The 25,764-nt window shown below is 35.4% G+C and overlaps 1 protein-coding gene and 1 long non-coding RNA gene across 6 annotated transcripts in view; both read right to left on the reverse strand.

Moving 5' to 3' along the window:
• Positions 1-6,334: 6,334 nt before the first annotated feature.
• LOC118763942 lies at positions 6,335-9,117 on the reverse strand. Its single transcript, XR_004999714.1, has 2 exons — positions 8,671-9,117; positions 6,335-7,322 (listed from the first exon to the last, which is right to left on the reverse strand). It is a non-coding gene; the product is annotated as an uncharacterized LOC118763942 (long non-coding RNA).
• Positions 9,118-10,298: 1,181 nt separating this feature from the next.
• LOC115212925 (UDP-N-acetylglucosamine--peptide N-acetylglucosaminyltransferase 110 kDa subunit) overlaps positions 10,299-25,764 on the reverse strand; it is a 65,197-nt gene continuing 49,731 nt past the window's right edge. For 2 of the 5 annotated variants that reach the window (XM_036503958.1, XM_036503957.1), the window contains exons 9-22: positions 24,313-24,453; positions 23,254-23,354; positions 22,240-22,393; positions 21,448-21,549; positions 20,292-20,471; positions 19,940-20,095; positions 18,893-18,982; positions 17,716-17,841; positions 16,397-16,684; positions 15,280-15,456; positions 14,071-14,379; positions 13,399-13,516; positions 12,570-12,693; positions 10,299-10,533 (exon numbers count right to left, since the gene is read on the reverse strand). In XM_036503958.1, coding sequence (XP_036359851.1) covers positions 10,374-10,533; positions 12,570-12,693; positions 13,399-13,516; positions 14,071-14,379; positions 15,280-15,456; positions 16,397-16,684; positions 17,716-17,841; positions 18,893-18,982; positions 19,940-20,095; positions 20,292-20,471; positions 21,448-21,549; positions 22,240-22,393; positions 23,254-23,354; positions 24,313-24,453 — 2,226 coding nt within the window. In that variant the 3' untranslated portion in view covers positions 10,299-10,373. The remainder of the gene's footprint in view (positions 10,534-12,569; positions 12,694-13,398; positions 13,517-14,070; positions 14,380-15,279; positions 15,457-16,396; positions 16,685-17,715; positions 17,842-18,892; positions 18,983-19,939; positions 20,096-20,291; positions 20,472-21,447; positions 21,550-22,239; positions 22,394-23,253; positions 23,355-24,312; positions 24,454-25,764) is intronic. The other 3 variants (XM_029781751.2, XM_029781750.2, XM_036503959.1) reach the window with 2 other exon arrangements.

The raw sequence follows: 25,764 nt of genomic DNA on the forward strand, positions 1-25,764 counted from the left end.
TCTTTCAGAGTCGATAAAATAAGTACCAGTGGAGTACTGGAGTCGATGTAATCGACAGGTCCCTTCCTCCAAAATTTCAGGCCTTGTGCCTATAGTAGAAAGGATTATTGTTATTATCATCAGCATCATCGCAGGAGTATTTGCGATATATATTTATTAATTCCGTTTGTAATCTGTTGTGAGACAGTGGTCTTGAGTTCGATTTCCGCTGGTTTCATTCTTCCAAAGTCAGCTAAGTCAATGAAATTGGCTTCGACTGCACCCTTAAATATCTGTAAGCTTTTTTCAAATGCGCAAAACCACAAAAGGAAAACAAGATAAATATTCCTCAGTTAACTTGCTTTCTTCTTAAAGAAGCGTAGTTGCTAAACGGATAAAGTGTTGGAGTGCGAGCTCATAAGTTCAAATTTGTTTCGAGTAAGCACTTGCATTTACATTGCTTCACCTCAATTCATTAAAGCAATTTTGATACCAGTCTTTCCTAGGAACGATAACTGCATTAAACTTAGCAACGTGACTGTAAGGGGAGACTACTCTATGACAGCTATTAAAAACTAAATCTCAATATTGATTGTCACTCACAAAAGAATTTGTCTGTGTATGCGTATGTGCGTGCGTGCGTGTGTACTGGTGTAATGTCGTTATTTAGGAAAGGGTATTCAGCGGTCAGGAAATTCATATCCTGTCACAGCCACTGAAATTGTATAACCGATACAAGTAGCAACACCAGACAAGTCGTCGAACATTTTTCAACTTTTTTTTTCTGTGGTTTTGTCCAAATTCACCAAAGCTATAATTAAAGACGTTCCCTCTAGAAACATCGCCTTTCTGGCCTTCATTCATAAGACTTACGCTGTGATTTACAGGAATTTGGCTGTTGTTTCTAACATATCTATCGGCTGCTAAATGTACCGTTGGTTTGTAACGACGATTTCAATCTCTCTACAGAGTATCTACTAGTTCTGAAAGATATGAACTTCGCTAAATTTACTTAACCTTACAAACCCTACGAAAACACAGAGTAGAGATCATGTAGTTAATGGCGGTCTCAAGAAGACGTCATCAGTCACGTGTCCTACCAGATTTGTTATTCATACGTTCTTATCTCCGTTTTCTACATTAACATTAATTCTTTCTGTTAGTTTTCTACAATGTTATAATCTCTGTCGTTGACATGTTCGTTGTCTGTCCATAGAACAAGTGCAATATTTATTCTCGCAGTGTGGCAAGCGCCTCGGAACGAGATGCAAAAAACTCGCGGTCAACTTAAGCCTTTGAGAGCCGGTTTCGATTGTAATTTGAAACCAATTATCTCTTTGCTTACATCACTAATGCTCTTGAGAAAAGCATGAAAGCCACATCATCTCATTTTTCCTACCTTGTAAATTTATGATCATATACCCAAATAAAAATATTTATTTTCACGCATACACACACAAATTATTATATATATATATATATATATATATATATAGGAACAGATATCACACAGAGAAAATAAATTTCGTATTTTTATACATTTTAACCGATTTGTATATACTGTAATATTTTTCTGGTATTTAATTCATTTTCCTTTTTATATTTTTCTTCCTTTTTGTAACAATAAAATCATTCTTAATCGTAAAATAATTGTTTTGTCTCAAATTATTGTGCGCGCGCGTGTGTGTGCGAACGTATACTCAGTGACTTCTTAAAGTACGGGTACACCGGGCAGTTGCTGGAGGATCTAACGGGTCTGGAGGCCTAATTTTTACCTATGCATGTTGCGGCTTGCTGTCGGTTAATGAATAGTATAGGGGCCAGATTGGAGGTACACGTTCTAGAGGTTAGAGCAGCAGACTCGCGGTCGAGGGGGTCGCGGGTTCGAATCCCAGACCGGGTGATGTGTGTGTTTATGAGCGAAACACCTTAGCTCCACACGGCTCCGGCAGAAGGTAATGGCGAACTTCTACTGACTCTTTCGCCACAACTTTCTCTCATTCTTTCCTCCTGCATCTAGCAACTCACCTGCGACGGACCGGTGTCCCGTCCAGGTGGAGAACCTATACACCAATGAAATAGGCCCTAATGAGCCAAGCATGTCGCGAGAAGGAACAAGCAACAACATAGGACCCAGTGTATTTCTTTTCCCAACAGGGGGGGGGAGTCTATACTGAAGCTAATCAATATACGCAGGGCGGTCTTATATCCAGCTCAAGAGAACTTGGGATGTTATTTCACTAAATCCAGCCGCTGGATTCGCTTTGGTTTACTGAAAGGCCACAGGTGGAGCAAAAATGAAAAGTAAAATTAATATTCTGCTTTAAATCATAAATACAAGGTTAGGCTGCATATGAGAATCCTTTATACCGAATATAAATGGCTATGTTTGACAGTCATTTATGGCGACGATAAGTCTCTATTCGTGAAAAGACAGACAGACTGGCAGGCAGGCAGGCAGACAGACATGATGGCTGCCACTCGATTTCCTGTAATGTCATCACTTTATTATTTTCTGAAACATTGAACAGCGTGGATGTGGATTTTCCGCCCAGCTCAATATTTACGTTCTTTCATACAAATGTGACAGCTTCTTGCAATATATGTCACAGTATTGTTTTGGTGAACTTTCATGTGGCGTTTCATTCCGCCTCTGGACTAAGCTATCCTGCTGATGTGAATGTCTCTTTGAAAAAACTCGAAAAGGATAACTATGGACAACTAATCCGTAATATCCAGATTATAAATCCACATTTATATCAATAATAATTGATGCTTTTGGTTTTTGCGAGTAAATACCTAAATGACAATCTCGATACGTTAAGATTTACAGAAAAAGAAATCAAACAATTCGCACATTACAAATACAATATGTAAGTGGAGCAGTAAAAATATACAAGACTTTTCTCAAGCTTAAAATGCGACATTGTTTTCGTTATCTTCATTCAAGCGAAGGAGCTTTGTATCTTTGTTAGAAACCAGCTCTCCTTCTTCATAAAGAGAATTTAACAACAGAAAAGAACGTACGTACGTACATACGTGCATACATACGTACATACATACATACATACATACATACATACATACAGAGATTTGCTAGGAAAATAATTTACTCAGGGACGCCATCCGCACGAAAAAATATTAGCGACGTTAGAATTAACGTATAAATTCAAGAAGCGTTAAAAATAAACGATATTAGACAATGCTTGTTCAGCATACAAATGGAGAGTTTACAGAATGAACTAAAAGCCAAGATGGCCGTAATAAAAAATGCAAGTTAAAGATGTCAAAAGATGACCAACTCAAAACAGAAAAGCACAAAAGTATATCTGAGAAAAAGAAAACGTCCTGGGAGCGCTCGGAGCGCCTGCAAGAGCAGTTTTAAAAGCGAAAGATGGAGGCTGCAAATAAAAGAATCGAATAATAAATATTTCTTTTTATCTTAGGAACTATCGCAGAGGTACGTGACTTAGTGGTTAGGCAACTGGACTCATGGTTGTAAGATTGTGGTTTCGATTCCTAGACCGGGCGTACAAAACACTTCATTTCACATTGTTCCCAGTCCACTTAGGTAGCAAAAATGACTTATCCTGCGACGGACGGTCTCCCGTCCAGGCGAGGGATATATATATATATATATATATATACACATACTTCATGGAAAACCGGCCTTATGTGTCTATATCCCTTGAGAAAGAACTTTTCTTTTTATACTTTTTATTCATACTAGGCGTGGAAGTGACTGTGTGGTAAGTAGCTTGCTTACGAACCACATGGTTCCGGGTTCAGTTCCACAGCGTGGTACCTTGGACAAGTGTCTTCCACAATAGCCTCGGGCCGTCTAAAGCCATGTGAGTGGATTTGGTAGACGGAAACTGAAAGACGCCCGTCGTATACATGTATATATACAGTTAAGCGATGTAAATGCATAGACCCTCCCACGAAATTACTGGCATTGTGCCAGAATTTGAAATCAATATCTAAGGTGGCGAACTGGCGGAATCGTTAGCACGCCGAGTAAAATGCTTAGCGGCATTTCCCAATCTTTACGTTCTAAGTTCAACTTCCGCCGAGGTCGCTTCTACCTTTAATCCTTTCAGGGTCTACAAAATATGTACCAGCTGAGCAGTGGGGTCGATGTAATCAACGTAGCTCCCGCACATTCCTGGCCTTGTGTCAAAATTAGAAACCAATATCTCAACGAGTAACGTTAAAGCGTCGGAATTGGCTCTTTATGTTCTGAGTTCAAATCACACCGAGAACAACTTTGCTTTGCATTCCTCCGGGGTCAATAAATCAAGTACTAGTTACGAAATAGGCAGGCACGTGCCGTCAGTAATTACTCAGGGTAGGCAGTTGGTGATCTTAACGTAGTAAAACATTTTTTAAAATAAGCGAAACACAGGCGCACGACTTAGTTGAAGGCAGATCTATTTCTGCCTTTATAGCACGTAAAGAAAACGGTGCTGTAAGAGTGTACGCACAGCACGTGTACTACAGCAGTACTATGTGTAGCTTAGATACTGAGATTTAAAGTCAGGGGTGAATTATGCCTACATAATCTACAAAAATATAAAATATTTTGCATTTTATGTATAGTAATCAGACTAATCTTCATAATTTTATTGAATTAGGTGCATATTTCGCCATAAAATGTTGCTATCGAACTATTTTATTCAAGGTAGGCACTACCTACCTAGGTGGTACGTATTGGGTAATTGATGTTGGCTAAACTATCCAAGTTGCCAGCCTTGTACCTAAGGAATAATTGTTTAACAAATTCAAGAGCGGGTGCTTAGCAAAATAGTTACAGCATTGGGGAAAATGCCTTGTGGTATTTGTCCCAGTTATTTACATTCTGAATTGAAATCCCTCGGAAATCACATTGGCATCTTTCTCTTTCGAAACCTATAAAATGAAATACCCGCCAAATACTGGCACTAAAAAAATAAAAATGTTAGCATGTAAGGGAGACAACTCCAGACTTAACGTGATCTTGGCGCTTTTGCTGTTAAGCACGGATTTTCTGCATTTAGCGATGGTTCAATCATTTATTCCTCCAATAATTTCTCTAGCTGAAAGCATCGAAAGTTCACAGTTGTAAACAGCGAGAGGATTAACAATAAGTGATTCGTTAAGTTGATATAGACTCCGTCTGACCCATGCAAGTATGGAAAAGTGGACGTTAAAACATATATCACACACACATATTTATATATAGATATATACATTACTTATACACATGTATGCATACAAACAAAGATTGCATCAGCATTTATAATCAATCATATATTTGCATGTATATACACACACACATATAATACATTTATATTCAAGTACATACATCTACACTTGTATGATTATATACATATGCTTGCTTATATGAGCATGCATCTGTATGCATAAACATATGCATACTTGCACACGCTTATATGTATGCACATACATATACATACACACAACACAGAGTATAGGCATGTGTGCGTGCGGTTGAGTTCGCTTCCCATACCACGTGGTTTCTGCTTAGGTCATGCTGCATGTCATCCTCAGTGTCTTCTACTAAAGCCCCGATGAAATCAAAACCTTTGGGTAGATTTGCTAGACAAAGACTAAAAGAAGCCCGTCGTACGCACGTGAGTGTGTGTCTGTGCCTCTTTGTCTCGTAATTGCGTAATATTTATAAACAAGAGTGGCTGTGTGGTAAGAAGCTTGCTTACCAACCACATGGTCCCGGGTTCAGTCCCACTGCGTGGCACATTGTGCAAGTGTCTTCTACTATAGCCTCGGACCGACCAAAGGCTTGAGTGGATTTGGTAGATGGAAACTGAAAGAAGCCTGTCGTGTGTGTATATGTGTGTGTGCTTATCCCCCGCAATCGCTTGACAACTGATGGTGGTGTTTATGTCCCCCGCCCCATAACTTAGCGGTTCAGCAAGAGACCGATAGAATAAGCACTAGGCTTACAAAGAATAAGTCCTGGGGTCGATTTGTTCGACTAAAGGCGGTGCTAAAGGCGGTGCTACAGCATGACCACAGACAAATGGCTGAAAAGAATAAAAGAAAATCGTCACCAATATGCAATCAGCAGAATCCGTTTCCATACGGTCATAGAGAATTGGTAGCTGGTTTGGAAATAGGTGGTGCTTGGCAGCCTGTAATGCATGTTCAAATAACGGTGAGTCATTTAGGTTGTGTTCACAACTTCATGTTTACATTTTTCACAGTAAGATTCAAATAATTACGGAGATGTACTTGCATAGCAAGTGACCTGATCCGAAATCGTGTGCTGAAACAAAAACAATTGCAGTGTGGAAGGTGGTTACAAGCCATTTAAAAACACACAAAAACCGTTTGATTCACTTCAACATTTAAATTTAATTTGTCAAGATATTTTCGCTTTGAGACCACGACCTGTTCGCTGACAAAGTTCCGTGCTGCATCAAATAAGAAATATTGTAGAATCTTTTATTCTTCAAGCTGGCTGACCGATATTGACTGAACGAGGATCTTGAGACACGAGACTAACAACGTGAAATTCAGCTGTGTAAAACGTCAGCAGGTAGTCAGGCTGAAACCGTGGCTTTGAATAGAAAAATGTTCCTAGGTAGAGAGGATAAATATTTCTGCTTGTGGAGCAGCAGACCTGTTCGATCCCCTACTGGGAAGGAAAATATTCAAGTGCAAGGACGGCTGTGGGATTCACAAGATGCTTCCCAAACAAACAGTATAGGGCACAGTCTCATTGCACAGTACATTAAGTGTCTTGTACTATAGCTCCAGGCCAACCAAATCCTTGAGTAGATTTGACAGACGAAACTTAAATGAACCCCCAGCTGTGTATGTGGGTGTTTGTCTCCCCTGGTTTTCACATCGCAACATAGTTGTCAGCCAAGTGGTGTCCCTTATTTTCAATCTTTCATGAAAAACATGTCGAGCCAAATGGGGAAACTGGTGATATTTGGCAACATGAAGGTCATCTGACCGAAGAGAATGTACTTCAGCAAATACCATCAAAGCCACTCAAGTACGAAAAAGTGGCAGTTAAATCGATGATAATGATGATACACATAAAAGAGAAAAAAAAAACTCTCACACAATAGATCAAGAGCAATAAATACCTAATTTATTTCTTTATCATTAAAGAGATGGGAGGAAAGAAAGAAGGGAGGGTGTAATATACAAAAAAAAACTTAACCATTAAAGCAGGTTACTGAAAATATTAAGAAATAACAAAAATGAACCAAACAAATCAATATGCAGTCTATGTACGCAGATACAAAGTATGCACAAAGTATAATAAAATTAAATATACATACTCTTGAGATATATGTATATACATATATCTATATATCAACAATCAGAAATTCCTCAGAATTCTATTGTTTTTTTCTTTGTTGTTTTATGTGTCCAAGTGTTTTAAAGAGTTGTTTTAGTTTATGCTTTTAGAGTCATTCTGTAGATTATTTTTTTCTTACTAAGTCCCAGGAATTCGTTATCATCATATCTTTTCAAAAAAAAAATGTGTTTGCTTTGTTTTTGTTTTTTTTTTACATCATTATTAATAAAATTAATAATTTGGTAGATCTAAAAAGATTTTAGTGGTGTGAATAAAAAGCAAAAAAAAAAAGGAAAAAAAAAAGACAGTTTGCTTCTTCATCTCCCAACGCATCGAACCAACCAAACACCCTTTTTCCGATTTGTTCATAGAAATGTCATACAATTAGTGTTTTTCCTTGTAAAATGTCTCAAATAGTCGTCGGTGACTGTAATGACACAATGCCTAAGCTACCTGTTGTTGAATTAAATCCTTCATCTCACCAAAATTACAACTGAACACTGAAATTGATATTTTTGCAGTGATTCCCATCTTGGGTTTGCATTGAAAATACAAGCACCACAGATACTTAAAGACCTTTCTAGGAATAGAAAATCAAAATGGGAACAACAGTTTCATTCACGGCATTTTCTTCAAGCTGATATCTTTAGCTTTGATAAAGTAAAAAAAAAAAAAAAAAAAAAAAGAAAAAGAGGATCCTAAGAAGTTTTTAATCTGAATATTAGAAGACGTTTTACAATCTAATATTCTTTGTAAGAGAAATTTTAAACCTAAATATTAAAAAAGGGAACCAAGGAAGGGAAAAGCCATTCCCTGATTTTCAAAATGCATGCCAAATTCTTAAACATAACGTGAAAAACCAGGAAAATGGAGGCATACAATGATGTTTTTAGCTAAGAGATTGCATTGTAAGGTATTTGTTAGAATAATTATTTCAATGAAGATATAAAATATTTGTTTTACCATAATTACCCTGAAATTGAGAGAAGCAGCAGTAGCTGGAGGGGAAGGAGGTATTATGTACTACAAGGTCAACTGCTAGCTTCCCTTAACCATCATTGTTGTTGCTACTACTGTGCTGCAGGTAAAAACTATCCATGGAGACAAAACGAGATGACACTTGACAGCAGTCAACCTGTTGTTCATCTCTTGTAATGAGTCATCAACTTACCAAACATACAAAAACTATTTTATATATATGTGTGTATATATATATATATATATACATACATACACACATACACACCACACACACACACACACATATATATACATACACATATAGGAAAAAAGGAAAAATTGTTATTCACAAAATCCAGAGTCCCTAGCCCTCATTGAATCACTTCAATAAACACACACACAAAGACATTCTTGTACTGGTTCCAGTCTTAACTGCAGCCCTGTTGAGGTACCGTCTTCAAGGGGTTATAAGTAATGGTATTAACACCAGCAGCTTTTTAATCAATTCTGTCAAACTGCAACATTATGGGACATAAAAAAGGGGCACAAGCAACAGCACCAGTCTTCAGAGTGGTGCCAAAATATAAACGCACAGGACTCAGCAAAATTTTCCTCCACCCACTACCAAACTTCAATCACAAGTCATCAGCCAGTCCAAGGCTATTAAAAGATACTTGCCCAAGGTGCAGCAGTGAGATAAAACCCAGTATCCACATAGCAATGCATACACACACACACGTGCTCACACACAAATTTATATTATATACACACAAATTTATTATATACAAATTAATATATATATATAGACACAAATTTATATATATATATACTATATATATACACATACATACACAAATTTATATATATTATATACATATGTATATATACATACAAATTCAATATATATTATTATATACACCCACACACAAATATAAATATTTAAATTTAAAAAATAAAAGAAAATGCTTTAACAAAATACTACCAATAACAGTTAAAAAAAAAAGGAATTTAGAGAAGAAATTTTTTAAAAAGTGATTGAAAGAGAAATAGCTGTTTCGTAAATACATACATTATATATATATATATATATATATATATATACTGATATATAAATAACTTCTTTATTTGAATTCCATAGCTATCTTTATTGGGAAAGCATTTCATCCACTATGGTTTGGATTGGTTTCTAACACTAGATTTCCTCATTTTACTTTTCAGATCTAAAAGTCAAAAGGCAAAACTTTGTGAAAGGTCAAGTAAAAAAAAGAAAAATAAATACATATATATATATATATATATACAGATAGATAGATCAATATATATATATCTATATATATTTATATATTAATAATTAATAACTGGTCACTGTCGACCTGACCCGTTACTTTGCAACCAGTTTTGGATTTTTGTTGGTTTTTTTTTAAATTTAAAAAAAGGCAACAGGATTTGCAGCTGCTGGTTTTCGGAATTTTTGTCTTAAGCTGTGCTAACAAAATGCTGAAAAAACCAGCTATGTAGATGTTGCATACATCCTCATACATTAACATACATCCATATCTACATACATACTAAAAGATCCTGGTTGATTGGAAGTGTTTTTTAAAGGGTTTTTTTTTCTTCTTTTTTTTTATGGTTTTCAAGCTAACAAAATCTTAACATTTCAGTCAGATGTGAAAGCTTTTAAATTGTATATGTACACCTGTGTATGGTATGTGTGTGCTGCATGTGGCATTTGTGCATCAAGCACCTATGTGAATGGCACACTTATGTATATGTCTGGTATGTGTATGTGGTGTTTGTAAGTATATGTCCATATATAATCTGGCAATTAGAGTCAATTTGTAGTTAAAAGATGAATGAAATTTATAGTGATGAAGTGAATGATTGGTGGAGAAGCCACAACTTCCCTGTGGATGATTTTACAGTGATTGAATGGTAATAATATATATTTATACATATATATATTTATACATACATACATATATATATGTATAAATATAGCCAGGTCTATTGATCTGTTTTATGCCACCACCTCTTTTGGTGGCTGATGAGAGGAAAAAAATGTTAAAACAAAAATTCAAACAAAACAAATCTAGCTTCAACTCCAAGGTTCAACTAAATGAGCAGGCGACTGATTGCGTTCGTATTTCTCCCACATACGAGTATACAACTTTTCAAGATGACTGGCATAGAGTTTTGTGTTAAACAATGGGCTGCTTGTCCTCGCTTTCCACACTGTTGCTCGCACAGATTTCAAGCTTTAGGAAAAAAAAAGATGGAATAAAGAAAATTAAATATGCAAAAATTATTTTTGAAAACTTTCTCACTATTGCAATACAAAGCAAAAGATCAAGACAAAAATTTCACAGAGTATTTAATAAGTTCTATAAAATAAAATTTAAAATGGAATTCTCAGTCATATTGGGTCATCCCATAGATAATGTGGATTTTTTTTTTTAAAACCTTTTTTTTTTTACAAAATTTAGATAAAGTCCTTTTTTAATCTAAAATATACTCTCCTTCATTTCTACCATCTATCTGGTAGACTTGCAAGGCCTCTCTTCCAAAATACACTAGTCCATGACGAAAAACACTTCTCCAGTACAGCTGACCTCGTCTACAGAATTCATATTTTTTCCGTCCGAATGATTTTGAAGACTGCAGTATAAATGATAATCAGACGGAGTAATGGCCAGCGAATATGCTGGGTGGGGCAGCGTCTCCCATTCAAACTGCCCTTTGGAATGTCATCATCGCTGAATGTGGCTGAGCATTACCCTGATGGATGAACACGTTTTGTCTTGAAACCAAAGATGGTCGTTTTTCTTCTAGAGCTGACTTAAGGCCGCTCAAGCTGCTCACAGTAGATCTCCTTTGTTATCATTTGGTTTGGGTTTAAAATTTCAAAGTGGACTAAACCTTTCATATCTCAAACAGATAATACTTTACATGGGTGAAGACCTTCTTTAGCCTGGAGTGCTGGTGTTTCTCGTTTCACAACCCAATGTCTTCAGCGTTCAACATTTTTAAAGAGCCCATTTCTTGTCACCAATCACTATTCAGTCCAAAAAGCTTCATTCGTGAGATGTGACAGCAAAGGAGAGCACACATTTGCTCTCTGCACACAATTAGATTCAGAAAGTTTGTAAGGAATCCATTGACCCAATTTGCTGGCTCTTCTGAGTGTCGATGAATGGTTGAATGACCAAAATCCAAGCTTTTCTGCTAGTTCAGTTACGATGGGATTTTGTTCCACCAGGGTTTGCAACACGTCCTCATCAACTTCATCTTCTAGGCGTAGTTTCCAGCTTGGAATTTCTGAAACCACAGTTGACACTGGCTTACACTTATTGTCCAATCCTCATATATTGCATGAATATTTCTTGCACTTTCCATTGCCTGATTGCCTTTATTGAACTCATAAAGCAAAATATGCTCTTTTATTACTTCCATTATAGCTTTGAGAAAATAACATTACTAACTGCTTTTATAGCAAGTTGATGCAAGTAGTTTATCCTGTCCCCATCCAACTTTTAGTCCATGCAAGTGAAAAAAACTGCATTATTTATGGATGACCCAATACATTAACTGAAGACAATTCCAAAAATTCTGTATAAGGTTTCAGCGTCTCTATAAATCTTTTTAACTAGAAAACCTCCCTAGACAAACAAGGAGACCCATTCATGATAACAGACTAGTCCAAAAGCAGAACTATTGCTACTACAACAAATTCAGCCACCTACATGCATCAAAACATTAACATCTGAAAGATATAACATTATTTTTTTTTCTTAAATGAATACTAAAAACATTCACCAAACAGAACACACCAAAATTATATGCTACCCAATGGACTGCAAAAGAAACCACACAAGCGGCAACCAATTCAATTTTGCTGGTTTCTGATGTTACTACTGCTAAAAGCAAGCTGGATAGAGAAAAACTCCCCATCTGCCACTTTAATTCTTTTTCTCTTACACAGAGCCAATATCCTCTTCTCTGAATGGCATACAAACACAGCCAAATTCACTTTGTTACATATTTTTGCCAATACAGCCAATTTCAAATTTCATTTGTTTCCATAGTATAGCATACTGAACTCCAGGATGGCCTAGATAAAACTTAAGTTGCCCCAAATATGCAATCATCTAGTTCTGTGTTATAGATATCTGAGTAGAGCTGATCAAAGTTAACCATATATTGACAGTGAATAATTGTTTTAATCATATAAACTCTGTACTTTCTAATATCAATATTTAAAATAAATACAGGTGGGAGAAAACAGGATACTTACTATTCCCGATCAGTTCCTAAGCGAACAGCAATATGTATATAATCTTCCTTAGATTTTGCAACCAGTTCAGGACAACCCAAAGTGTGTAATTGAGAAGCAGCCACACGAGATGCTAATGTCTCACCTGAAAAATAAATTTTCTTTGTGTAAGAAATACAAGAGTAGAATTTCACCAGAAATATAATTATTTCATCTAGTATATTCAGTAATCTCAAAGTTGGCAGGGTGAGGAGCTGTGGCCTGGTGGTTAGGGTGTTACACTCACAATTGCAACATCGTGGTTTCAATTCCCAGTCATTACGATCAGGATTTGTATTTTCAAAGAAATGTAGCACTATCAATATAAATACCAGGTCATTTGAGCAAGTCAGCTAGACAGGGTTTAATCATTTCCAGAGGAAGTACTGAACATCAACCCTCAATGGGTTATTGTGGAAGTATTCTGTAAGTTGGTGTAGACCTTCAGTACACAAACTGATACATATTTTCTTAGATTCCACACTGCACAGTGGACTCTTAGTCAGAAAGTTAAAAAACTTCCCAGGAACAAAATTCTATACACGATGGTTATATTGTTACTAAATGAACAGCAGAGGATTACCAAAGCCAAACATCCTAAAGAGAAACTCAAGTCACACTGAATGCATCAAATGGATATTATGTCATGAGCATCTATATCACAATATCAGCACTGATTTGTGACCAAGGGTAAGAAAAACATTTTCTTATCCATTAACTAGCACATAATGCTAAGCTAAATTCCTCCCCAACACAGAGTCCTTAATCAACAAATCAACTGGGTTAAGCAGAAACCTCTTAGTCATCTTACCTGGTAATGTTACCATTGGTGTTCCAGCCCATAAAACATCCATGCCCGTAGTATGACCATTGCACAAGGGGGTATCTAAACAAACATCTGCAAGTTGTCCTCGACGTACATGTTCTTCCTATAACAGTCAACAAACAACACTTTCAGAACAGTTGGAAACAAAATATGAAAAGAAATTTGCATTGTGTATGTGCAACCTTGGTTGGCTACAAAACTAACTCTCAAAAATTATAAAATGTGACAGTTATGTGTTTTAGCTAGTAGCTCAGGAAAGAATAGGATTCCTTGGAATACAAGGACTACAATGGAAACTAAACTTGTAATCATAAAACCCCTAACTTCACCAAATTTGGCTTTTGGGATTTGGATTAACATCCAAAGGTAACAGGACTCACCATAAACCAATTTTGAATCCTTGTACTAGCCATTTAACCCTTTAGCCAATCAGATTTCTCTGTCAAAAGTGATATTTATTCTGATTGTTTTGACAAACTAGACAATGCCCCCCTTTATGGTTAAATGTAGAAAAGGTATTCAGATCTGTTATGAATAATAGCAGCCTCCCACATGTACACCCAAATATAAACAACATCCTACTTACTCTACCACAGGGAAGAGAATCTAAAACATTAGAAACAATGAAAGATAAAATGACAAGAAACAGAGACTGACCTTCGGAGCAACATGGGAAAATATAATTCGTCCAGCAGAAAGTCCTCGACTGGTGGCTGCCTGAATAATATTTGGCTCACCAACAGCAGGGAAACGCAGTAACCACAACACACTGTTTGACACACTTTTCAAGATATCTACCCACATGTCTAATGTTGATGGGTCTATCTTGTACAGTTGGTTGAAATTGCAATAAACGACAGCATCTTCCGGTAGTCCATACTGTGACCGTGCAGTTAACATTATGTTTTCAGGAACTTCCTCACCTGTAGCAGCTTTGTTGTTAGTCTGAAATAACAATTTATTCATCTAAGGCTGTTTAAAGACAATATTTCTATTTAATATAGGTAGGGGAATTTGATATTTAAAAAACAAAGAAGCAACATACGATCTACAAGAATTGCTATTGTCAATGACAACAAAATTTTGTTACTATAGTATTTGGAGAGAAAAATTACTTTCACAGGACTACTGATTGAAGATGGTAGTACCAAAGCTTAATACATAACAAAGAGACATTATCTGTAAGTTGATAACATGGCTGACATATTGTCGCATTTGGCTAAAATACTTAGCAGCCTTCAGGCAAAGTACACCTATCCTCATTTATCATAGGCGCTTAGTTGCCAAAAATCACCATGCTGAATGAATTGGTAAGACCTAAGTTGACCAGAGCATTGTGGATGGTCACCGAGGTATGCTTTTACAGTCCAAGCTGAAACTTTGATCACTGACCTACGTTGTCACATAATCAATCTGAGAAAACTGTAATGCAGTTCACAATTAGCGTATCTTATCCCGGATCAGTGATGACTGAATCAGTGATAAACGAGGATATGTGTACTACATTACCTATTCAAATCCCTGAACTGACTTCACATGTCACTATGTCAGAATATGTAAGTACCACAAACAATCAGAAGTCCTTATATGAGTAATTCCTCCATAAAGTGTCTCCAAAAAAAAAAAAATTAAAAAAAAAAAACATTAACAGACTGCATGATTAAGAATAAAGTGTTCAAGTTAAGTGACTAATCTGCAGGATAAGAATCCAAGAGTTAGAGGAAAACATTGAAAATTTATGATGCTCAAACCTTTCACAAAAGGTATTATAGCATTAGCTTAAGCAAAAAGCTGGAACTGACTCATGATTGTAAGTTTACTGCCACACAGAATTAATTTGAATGAGAGAAAGTGTGTGACACCTACTTGGCTCGAGGTTAATCCATTTTGTACAATAATTCCATTAATGCATGTTGAAGCAACTTCAGTCTTAATTAGATTTTGCATCACAGTGGTGACTGGATTCTCCAAAACAGCAGAAGCAATTTGTGTACCATTAGATTTTACATCATTGGTCTCATTTGGAGTAATTTTCTTATTCATCTGAGAGTGGATATAAGGAAAACGATAAGTTAAATGAACAGCACCCACATCCACACACGAAAAATACAACAGAAGTACTTTTAAAATTAAACAACCCCCAACAAAAAGTTTGAAATTCTCATTTGTGAAACCCTTTCCTCCACCTCAATAATTTGCCAGAAGTTTATATTATTTGGCCTATAACAGATTAGAATCACTGGATGCTTCTGCAGACTAAATCTCCATGCAATATGCCAGGAACTAGTAACCTTGGTGGAGCTTAATTAATCCAGAGGTTGATTACAGCAATGATCCCGTTACTTAGCAGAGTCACCTAAACTTATTTCAATGTCTTAGCTATAAACCTAATAATCTTCCAACTGAGAGTGTAGCATTCTATTGTAAATCAACTTCACACAAAACTGTTTTAACATATTTTTTAAGTATTACAAAAAAAGGAAAAGAAAAAAACTGGGGAAGAATAAGTGAAAAAATTTCAGAATTTGTCATCCACTGATTAACATAAATGTAGGTTCCTCTAAGCACTCATAAGATTAACACATCAGCACCTAATCTCCACCTTTCCATGCTTGCATGGGTCTGAGAGAATTTGCTGAGGCATATTTTCAACAGCTGCATGCCCTTCTTGCCACCAGTCTTCTATTTCCAAGCAATGTAATATTTCCCCCAAGTCCAGACATGCTTTTCATGGAGAATTGGAAAAGAACAATCTCACAATATGGTGGCAAGAGTTCACAAACACACACTTGCATATGCAATGGGCTTCTTTCAGTCCCCATCTACCAAATCCACTAACAAGGCTTTAGTTGGCCTAGGGTTATAGAAAATATCTGCTTATAACAATAATATACAATTAGCAATGTTTTTTATCTCACAAAAAGTAAAATATCTAAGTGCCAAATATATTAAACAAATAAAAGCAAAACTAAAATATGCATACCTCGTTTTCACCCATTTTTATTTCAGCTGCAGACTTTAAAGGTTCCAAATTTGTACCATTGATAATTTGAATATTGTCAGCTACTTTACCGTCCTTTGTTTCTATAACAACACGCTCAACTAAATGCTGAAACATGTGCCGGTGGTCACCAATAAAAAACGTATTTGGCATATATGCCAACTTTTCTGAATATTGATTAGCCAAGTAGAGAGGAGACGTTACTGCATCTGTAATAATGTAGTCCATGAAAGGAGCTCCACTTGTTCCAGGATAACCAAGCCACATTACCTACAAAAGCAAATTTTAGAAAAGTTAACTTTAATTCATTAGAAGTTACTACACAAAAAATACTTTTAAGCAAAATCTATCAACTATTGAACACATTCTACTTTAAAGCAGTTGAGATTAATATGGAAAAATTGTTTGATCAAAAACTAAGAAGCACCATGTATCAACTGCTAAAATGCTCCAATCATCTTACACTCTGAACTAATTTGAAAGTTGTCTATGAGTGATATTTGCATTATCAACAAATAAGATTAATTAACTGACAATATCTACAGAACATTTTTCATATTTCAACTGACAAAGAAAAACAAACAATTTCTAGAAAACATTCCTGAAATGAAGAGATTTAATAAGTAATATTATGATAACACCAATACAAAATTTCCATGTGAATATCAATATATAGATGAGAATTTCTACAGAAAAATATTTAAGTGTTTAAAATATCTATAATATATGTCAGTAAGATGAATATACTCAAGTGGCTGACAATAATGAAATTCTTGAGTGATTGAAGCAGGCAGATAAAAATAATGGATTAAAATTTTGGTACTTGGTTGGTTATTTTAGGGGAGGTGTAAATCAATTACATCAGCCTCGTTACTCCAGCGGTATTTATTTCATCAATCCAAAAAGGATGAAAGGCAAAGTGAACTTTAATGGCATTTGAGATCAGAACAAAGCTGGAAGAAAAGCTGCTAACTATTTGGTCCAGCTTGCTTAATAATTCTGCCAGCTCACCATTTTAATAATCCTTTCAACCATAGGCATGGGGGACAAAGTTTTGAAGGTGGAGACTAACAGCTTACACTGAATCTGGTGCTCAGCCAGTATTTATTTTATCAACCCTAAAGGGATGAAAGACAAAGTCGACCTCAGCAACATTTGAACTCAGAGAATAAAGACGGAAGAAATGACGCCAAGTGTTTTGCCCAACATGCCAACTCAATAATAATAATTCAACAATGGCAGAACTTTTTTTTTCCATCATTATGAATAAAAATAAATACTTTTGTTACGGCAAATCTCACCTGGATTGGAGCTGGGCGGAGGGCAAACAGCTCATTGCGAGCTCCTTTTGTATAACCATTCATATTAATGAGAATGTGGATTCCATCTGCATATATTCTGTCGGCAGCTTTCCCATTGCATGGTATCTTAGTTTAAAAAAGAAACAGAGCTTGGTTAGCAAAAAAGCAACTAGATAAATATGAAAATTATTACTTTCTAAACAAATTACAGAGAAATTTCAGTAATCAGTGAGGCCATTAAGTCTATGAAATAGGTGATCAATATGTTTTTTAAAAAGATCTAACTGAATAAATATTTAATGTGAATTGTTTACATCTGTCCCCATTTACACGAGTTTCATTAATAATTTTTGTGCACTTAGTATATAGAAAAAAAAATGATTGATTCATTGACAGAAAACTTGTGACAGTGAAGCTTCATCATCATCATCATCGTTTAACGTCCGTTCTCCATGCTAGCATGGGTTGGACGGTTCGACCGGGGATCTGGGTAACCAGAAGGCTGCACCAGGCTCCGGTCTTATCTGGCAATGTTTCTACAGCTGGATGCCCTTCCTAACGCCACCATCATATTTTCATCTACTTTTTCTTGTAGAGAATACACTCATCTACATCATTTGTTAAGATCAGGTGCCATTGAATTTTGTTAACTGGTCCCATATTGATGGGTGTATGTAAACCTGTGTAAAAAAAACTTCCAGCACAGTCATGTATACACAAGTGATAGTCAATTTATTCTGTAGAGTTGAGGATTGTGGATGGTCAATGAAGTGCAATTTGGCAATAAAAGTTGAATCTCTGATGGTATTGCCAACTTGTGATAAATATGTCATGCTTCACAATTGAGCATTACCCCAGATGAATGATGCTTCATGTATTTATATAATATCCAATTTAAATAACTGAATACATGAAAAGAAACTATGTCAGCTATTCATACATTCCGATCAAATACAACCATTAAAAATAGTGCTACTTGTTCAAACAAACAGGCCATATCTAGCCTCTTCAATACAAACTCTAAGAAAAATTCCTTAGTTCCATAACTTTTTCAATGAAGACCTCAACAGATTTAAAATACCAGCATTTTAAATGCTAAATATTCATAAGTATAACTACGCTTGGAAGTCAATGCAATAGAACACACTATCTCAGATAATAACCAACTAATTCTCACCTGTGATAAATCTACAAAATGTTCAGCTTCTTTTCCTATTTTAGCTCGGAACGTAGTTCCATCATCTGGACTCAATGAATAACAAAATATCTGCAAAAATCACAAAAAGAAACACAAAACTTAATTTTCACATACTTTATATACAAAAAATTCATATTTCAAGTTACTAGTTTCACTACTTAAAAAAGCAATTGACAAAATATTGGATGGCAAATTTCAATTACTGAATGATTGATGACTTATGAGACAAGCTTCCTGTTTTTAAGTTAAAATTTCCTGTTAATTTATGTTCCAAACATTACATAAATATTGACAGTTATTTTACTTAATGTTTCATTATTTTTTACATTAACTCAAAGAGTGAATTTCAACAGAAATACAATTAACAAAAAGGTGAAGTGTACAAAGAACAAAGTGTACAAAGCAGCAAACTATTATGGCAGTATGATAAATTAGACCACAAAATGACCATATAGTAACCTAGCATCATTTATCTCAACCAGTATTAGTTGGACAAACATTTTACGCTAAGTTTAGAGTTTACAGTGGTTAAATCATCTTTGTATTACCAAATGCTATCAAAGGCAAATTGAATACATTTGCCTACTAGATTATCATCATTGTTTAACATCCTCGTCCATGCTGGCATGGACTGGATAGTTTACCAGGAGCTAGCAAGCCAGAGGAATGCACCAAGCTCCAATGTCTGCTTTGACATGGCTTCTACAACGGGAAGACCTTCCTAATGCCAACCATTTTACAGTGTTTGCTGGGTGCCTTGGAACCAGCACTATTGAGGTCTCCAAGTACCCTGTCAGACATGAGCTTTCAACTGGGGGTGGGGAGTAGTACTTAAGGAGGTGGATTTATGTCAGAAGATGAAAAGTTGAAGTAGGATAGGACTTTTGAAGGCACAAGTCTTCTTGATGCATAATCTTTCACCTGATATTATACAAGATCATCTCTTGTCTATGAGAAAGCACTACACAGAGAACGTGCTGAAGTGATGAAGTTAAAAGTGAAATGCAAAGAAAAATAATTACTTACTTCCACTTTATTACGTTCGTGCATACCAGGAACACTTTGCATTAAATGAGAAGTTGGATGATTGCCAAAATCAGAGCTGACATAACCAATACGTAGACGGCCATCCGGAGAAAGAACTTTGGAATGCTGGTAGGGTGGTTTATGTAATACATTAATCTGTTGACAGAAAAAAAAAAAAAAAGCCAGACATTAGAAAAGTGTAAAAGATTAACATTGTAGTAAATTTTCAAATGATTAAAATTAGTAATTGTAATGAACCAGTTTAACATTTATACAAAATACTCGTACGATGATGTCAAATCAATTAAGACACAAGTCGAGAAATAGATATATGAAAAATCATCAAACTGACCTTTTCCAAACAAAGGTTAGCATGCCGTGATGCAATAGCTTTCCTAACAGAATGAGAGAGAGGATAAAGCATACTATGATGAGGATGGACAGAAGGAAGTCGATTCTTTTCTAATTGGTCCTGAACAATTTGAACAAGGCGTTTCATACGGTTGTCGTAATCAGTCCAATCGCAAACAATCTGGATAAAAATGCAAAAAATTTTTTTTAATTTCATTCAGCTTCAAACACAGAATAAAAGAGGCGGGGGGGCAGAGAGAACACTAGTTTTATGTTTCTTTTATCATACTACAATAGCATAGATTTACAATATAGCATTCAGTCATTTTAAATACATTCCTTTCTCACCGCTGGTCTTGCAACCATCAATCACCAACTTGCATCGACTAGTAATGCTCTTATTATTAAGATTATTACCAGCTCTTCAAATAAAATTCATATTTGTTTGTCGTGGATGGGTTTACTGGCTGAATAGAAGTAACACTATTCATGTTAAAAAGACTGATCATATAGATACAATGTCAAACATTTTATTACCATCATCATTGTAGCTTCATAGTAAGAGTGGAACCAGTTAGCAGTTTGTGACTTACTTTCTCTAATTTAAGTGTTACAAATCAATACAAATAGCACTGAGCCATAAAACAAATGTTATCACAACAAACATCTAAGCATTCAACAAAAAATTCCCATTTATATTAGCTTTTTACATTACCGACCCACCTGGGACCACCCTTGGTCACATGTTACCAACTGACTATGCATTTACCATTCTCATTATTTAATATCTGCTTTCCATGCTGGCATGGGTTGGATGGTTTGACAGGAGCTGGCCAAGCAGAAGACTGTACCAAACTTCTGTGTCTATTTTGGCATAGTTTTTACATCTGGATGTCCTACCTAACACCAACCACCCTGCAGAGTTCTATATTTAGATAAAAAAAATTTTGTGAAACATTGTATACCACCTAAGATTGTTACATTAATTTTATCTTAGACCCTTTTGGAAAATTTTCCCCCAGTGTTTTTTTTTTCCCCCCTTTTTTTTATTTGTAATTTTTTTTTCTCTTTACATTCCATTGTGTTGCAGCACACTCCAATTCTATCAGCTTAGATTTTGTAGCAACAGTTGATGTACAGAACAAAAAAATGGTTACCTGTAAACAGTGAGCAAGATTGCAGTATGCATCAGGAAAATCCGGCTTCAACTTCAAAGCTGTCCTATAAGATGCAATAGCTTCAGGAATGTTACCAGAATCCTGCAAAGAGTGAAATAGTTTTAAACAAACATAATTCTTCTATATACATTAAAAGACGAGCTTATGGCACATACATACACACAAAAAAACCCTAAGAGTATTTCACATTTGTCATAAGACCAAGTACAATTGAGTCTTAAGTTGCTGCTATGAAACATATTTGAATAACTTTTGTAGTAATCCAAATGAGATATAGTTATTGTTGTGACACAAAATTCATTAACTTTTATTTCACATCATCTAAGAAACCTTGAACTATAGTTTTGACACCATCCTTGAGTCAGCCAACAACTTTTACACAATACTTTTATCATGTTAGAAAAAGCAGCCCAGCCATCCTCAAATGACATCTTACAACCTTGAAAAGTGCAAGACATTGGATAACTTATTCCCGGGTACACCTTCCCAAAGAGCAAGACAGGATGGTTACAACCAGAATGTTTGATTAGTTTTGGCTGAATCAGGACATCAAACAATATTCAAAATCTCCAATTCTTTATGTTAACAAGCAATCAGATTACCAATACTCAATTCTCACTAATTCTGCATTCAATTACTCAATGTCTAAATTTGAAATTAATACTATTGATTCACAAAAAATAAAATTATTTAACAAATAAATTATCACAAGAGCTGACAGAGTTTGTAATATATACACACTGGAAAAAAAAAACTTAGACCCAAGCTAACCTTGTGTATAGATGCTAGATTGCTGTGGGCATCAGCAAAGGCAGGGTTAATTTGAATAGCTCGGGTATAACATTGCAATGCTCCTTGTATGTCTTGCATTTCTTTCAGTGTGTTGCCCATGTTCGAATAGGCATCAGCAAATGTGGGAGAAATTCTGAAAATCAAAAACAGTACAATATATAATTAGGCACTTCACAATTCAACAGATAGAAATGAAGGGTTTTATATTGTAAACCAATGAAAAAAAAATCTATGGAAAACAAGGGTGTGGCTCTTCAAACTAATTACACACCATGGTTAATACTGAGAACTTTTCTTTTAAAAAATACTAAATCATTTCTAACATTGAGTAATGTATGATTCTATCTTCAGGAGGCTGAAGGTACAGCAAATTAGGTAATTTAGTCAACCTTTGTTTAGAAAACAATGTTCAGAGAGGGAAGTAAATCTGATCTATATGGCTTAACTGCTTTTAAAGTTTAGCTTAAGATGAGATCTTTGAAGAGTGAGTAAAATAAATATCTTATTTTCAGTTGTTATAATGTAATCATCATTATCAGGCTAATGTCCAATTCTCCATGCTTACAAGGGACAGGGAGAGTTCATTGATTTTCTACACCTGGATGCTTTTCCTATCACCAACCTGTTTCTCCCATGGTCAGATATTTTCCCACAGAAACTTGGACACAAAGGATACTACTTGTTTATAACTATTGCATGATGTAAAGACAAGGAAACAGAAACATACACCACACATAAAAAATTATATTTTTCTGTGTGTGGCTGTAAAATGATGCTACATATTAATTTTTAAACATCAATTTATCACTTCCACTCTCAGGGATGTGGCCAGTCAGAAGACACTTGCCCAAAAGCATATTTTAAATTCTATTTTATCTATGATAGCTCTGAAAACCAATCACACTATATAAAAATCTAGACAAAAAAATGATTACATCTTATCACAAAAGACTTTCATTAGAGATTAAGCTCCCAATCAAAATTTGAACTTACCGTATTGCTTCTTTATAATGCATGAGGGCTTCATGGAGTTTACCTTGCTGTTGCAAAACACTTGCAAGATTTGAATGTGCAACTGCAAATTCAGGATACACCTTGAAAACAAAAGATATATAAAGGTATCACCAGCTGTATGTAGATTTGATAGCTGAGCTAGTTTAGACATTTGATATTCAGCTGGATAATGTAACATGAAAGGGGAAAAAATGCCTTCTTCTGAAATACTTTTTAATCTGATTAATCCAAAAAACATTCTTGGTTTATAATAGATATTCTGCAATTTTTTTCTTCCGTAATGAATTCAATTTGTTAACTAGTTTCAACTTGGATGCTGAAGGGACTTTTTTAGAATGCTGAATTTTACAGACACAGACAGAGTTTCTGATGTTATAGATACCATGCTGTGAACATTCAAGTTTTCAAAACTAATGCTAGGTCCAATATTAACATAAGAGATGAGACAAGATCTTCACATTTAATTTGAAATGATATATAAATAGCAGAAAAGAACAGTACCAGATGCATTGAACATCTGGTATAACAGAAAATAAAGAAATGAAATTCTCGGCTTGGAAATAAACCCAACGCCAGAAATGTTGTGTATTAGATCTCAAATGATGTGTAGACATCAGATATGTTAATACCACATTGAATTTTCATCTTTCTGATGCACTGGGATTGATTTCAGTTTTATACATGAAGTAATCATGTAATCACAATTACTTTCTAACTGCACCCTACCCAATAACACACTGACAAACCATTAGCCAGACCCTTCTCTAATAGTTCTGTTTCTCTGAACCCGTACCATTCAATTCACTTGTATCTCTTCCACATGACATTTCACCCAATCTTTTCTTCTTGCAAATGTAACCACATGCAACCTTCTAAACAACCCAACCTCTTTAATCTGTGAGAGTTTGCAGAAGCTAGACATTTTCTCTTCTACAGACTGAAACACAAACACACACTCAACTACAATATTCTCAAAGCAGTCTCACAACAGATGATGCAATTGGATTTCAACTAAAATTTATAAAAAGTACAACATACTTCCAAAGCTTTGAGGTACAGACGTACAGCTTCTTCTGTGTTACCCTGTTCTCGTTTGATATTAGCCAGGTTATTGAGAGAGTCTGCATGAGTGGGACACAATTTTAATGCTGTGTTGTAGCATTCCTCGGCTTCAGCAACCTAAATGAAAAATAGTGCAAACCATTTCTAAAGTAAAAGTGATCGTTAAAGAAAACAAAAAAAAATTTTTTTAAACTGTTTAATAAATTCAAAAGATGAATAAACTAAAAAAAAGCCAAATTAAAATTTCAACCAACAAGCATAATGACATGACTGTCGAACTAAAAATACATTTTTGTAATATATTTGGAATTGTATTGGGTCATCCGGATAGTTCATGCCGATCTTTAGTTGTTCATGTTCTGACATGTTAGAACACATCAGATTTATCGACACATATAATGTGCTTACATTTCTGGTTAGCGCACACTTCAAACTAGCTCTTGAGAAACAAAGGTGAAAATTACTTAATTCGTGTCGATTTTGCATCCCTATGGAAATGGAAGATTATAAGGTGCATTTTAGACACTAGGGGCCTTCTTATTACCGTAAAGGCAAAAAGGCTTTACAAACAACAAAGAAGATATGTGCTGAGTACGGTGAAGGTGTTTTAGCTGACAGAACTGTATAGAAGTGGTTCACTAACTTTAGAGTTGGTGATTGTAACCTTATTGATGAAGAACGCTCAGACAGACCCCTGCCCACACACACATTGATTGAGAATAACCCACATTACACAATGTGGGAATTGGCAGACACACTAAATTTATCAAAATCCACCATCCATGAACACTTAGTAAAGCTTGGGTACCACATGATCTGAGAGAAAAGAATCTTTTGGATCGCATTTCTATCTGTGATTTGCTGTATAAACACAATGAAAATGCACCCTTTTTTAAAGCAAATTGTGACAGGTGATGAGAAATGGATCATTTACAACAATGTTCAGTGAAAAAGATTCTGGGATAAGCGACATGAGCCACCTTTAGCTACCCCCAAAACAGGTCTTCATCCTAAGAAAGTTATGCTCTGCATCTGGTGGGATTGGAAAGGAATCCTGTACTATGAGCTTCTGCCAAGTAACCAGTCAATTAATTCTGAGAAGTACAGCTGGCAACTGGACAATTTAAAGGTAGCAATTCAAGAAAAACAGCCAGAAATGGCAAACAGGAAAGGTGTTGTTTTTTATCAGGATAATGCCAGACCTCACATTTATTTGGCAAAAATTGTTGCAGTTTGGCTGGGATGTGTCACCCTACCCACCATATTCACCAGACATTGCTCCTTCAGATTTTCATTTATTCAGGACCTTGCAAAATAATCTCAATAGTAAAAATTTTAATTCTTTGGGGGACATAAAAAACCACCTTTCTGATCTAGTTAAATGGCGAATTAGTAGTTATATCAATGGATTAAATATATTTCATAACT

The sequence above is a fragment of the Octopus sinensis genome, linkage group LG6 (genome assembly GCF_006345805.1).
Source record: "Octopus sinensis linkage group LG6, ASM634580v1, whole genome shotgun sequence".
In the NCBI taxonomy this organism is placed as follows: domain Eukaryota; kingdom Metazoa; phylum Mollusca; class Cephalopoda; order Octopoda; family Octopodidae; genus Octopus; species Octopus sinensis.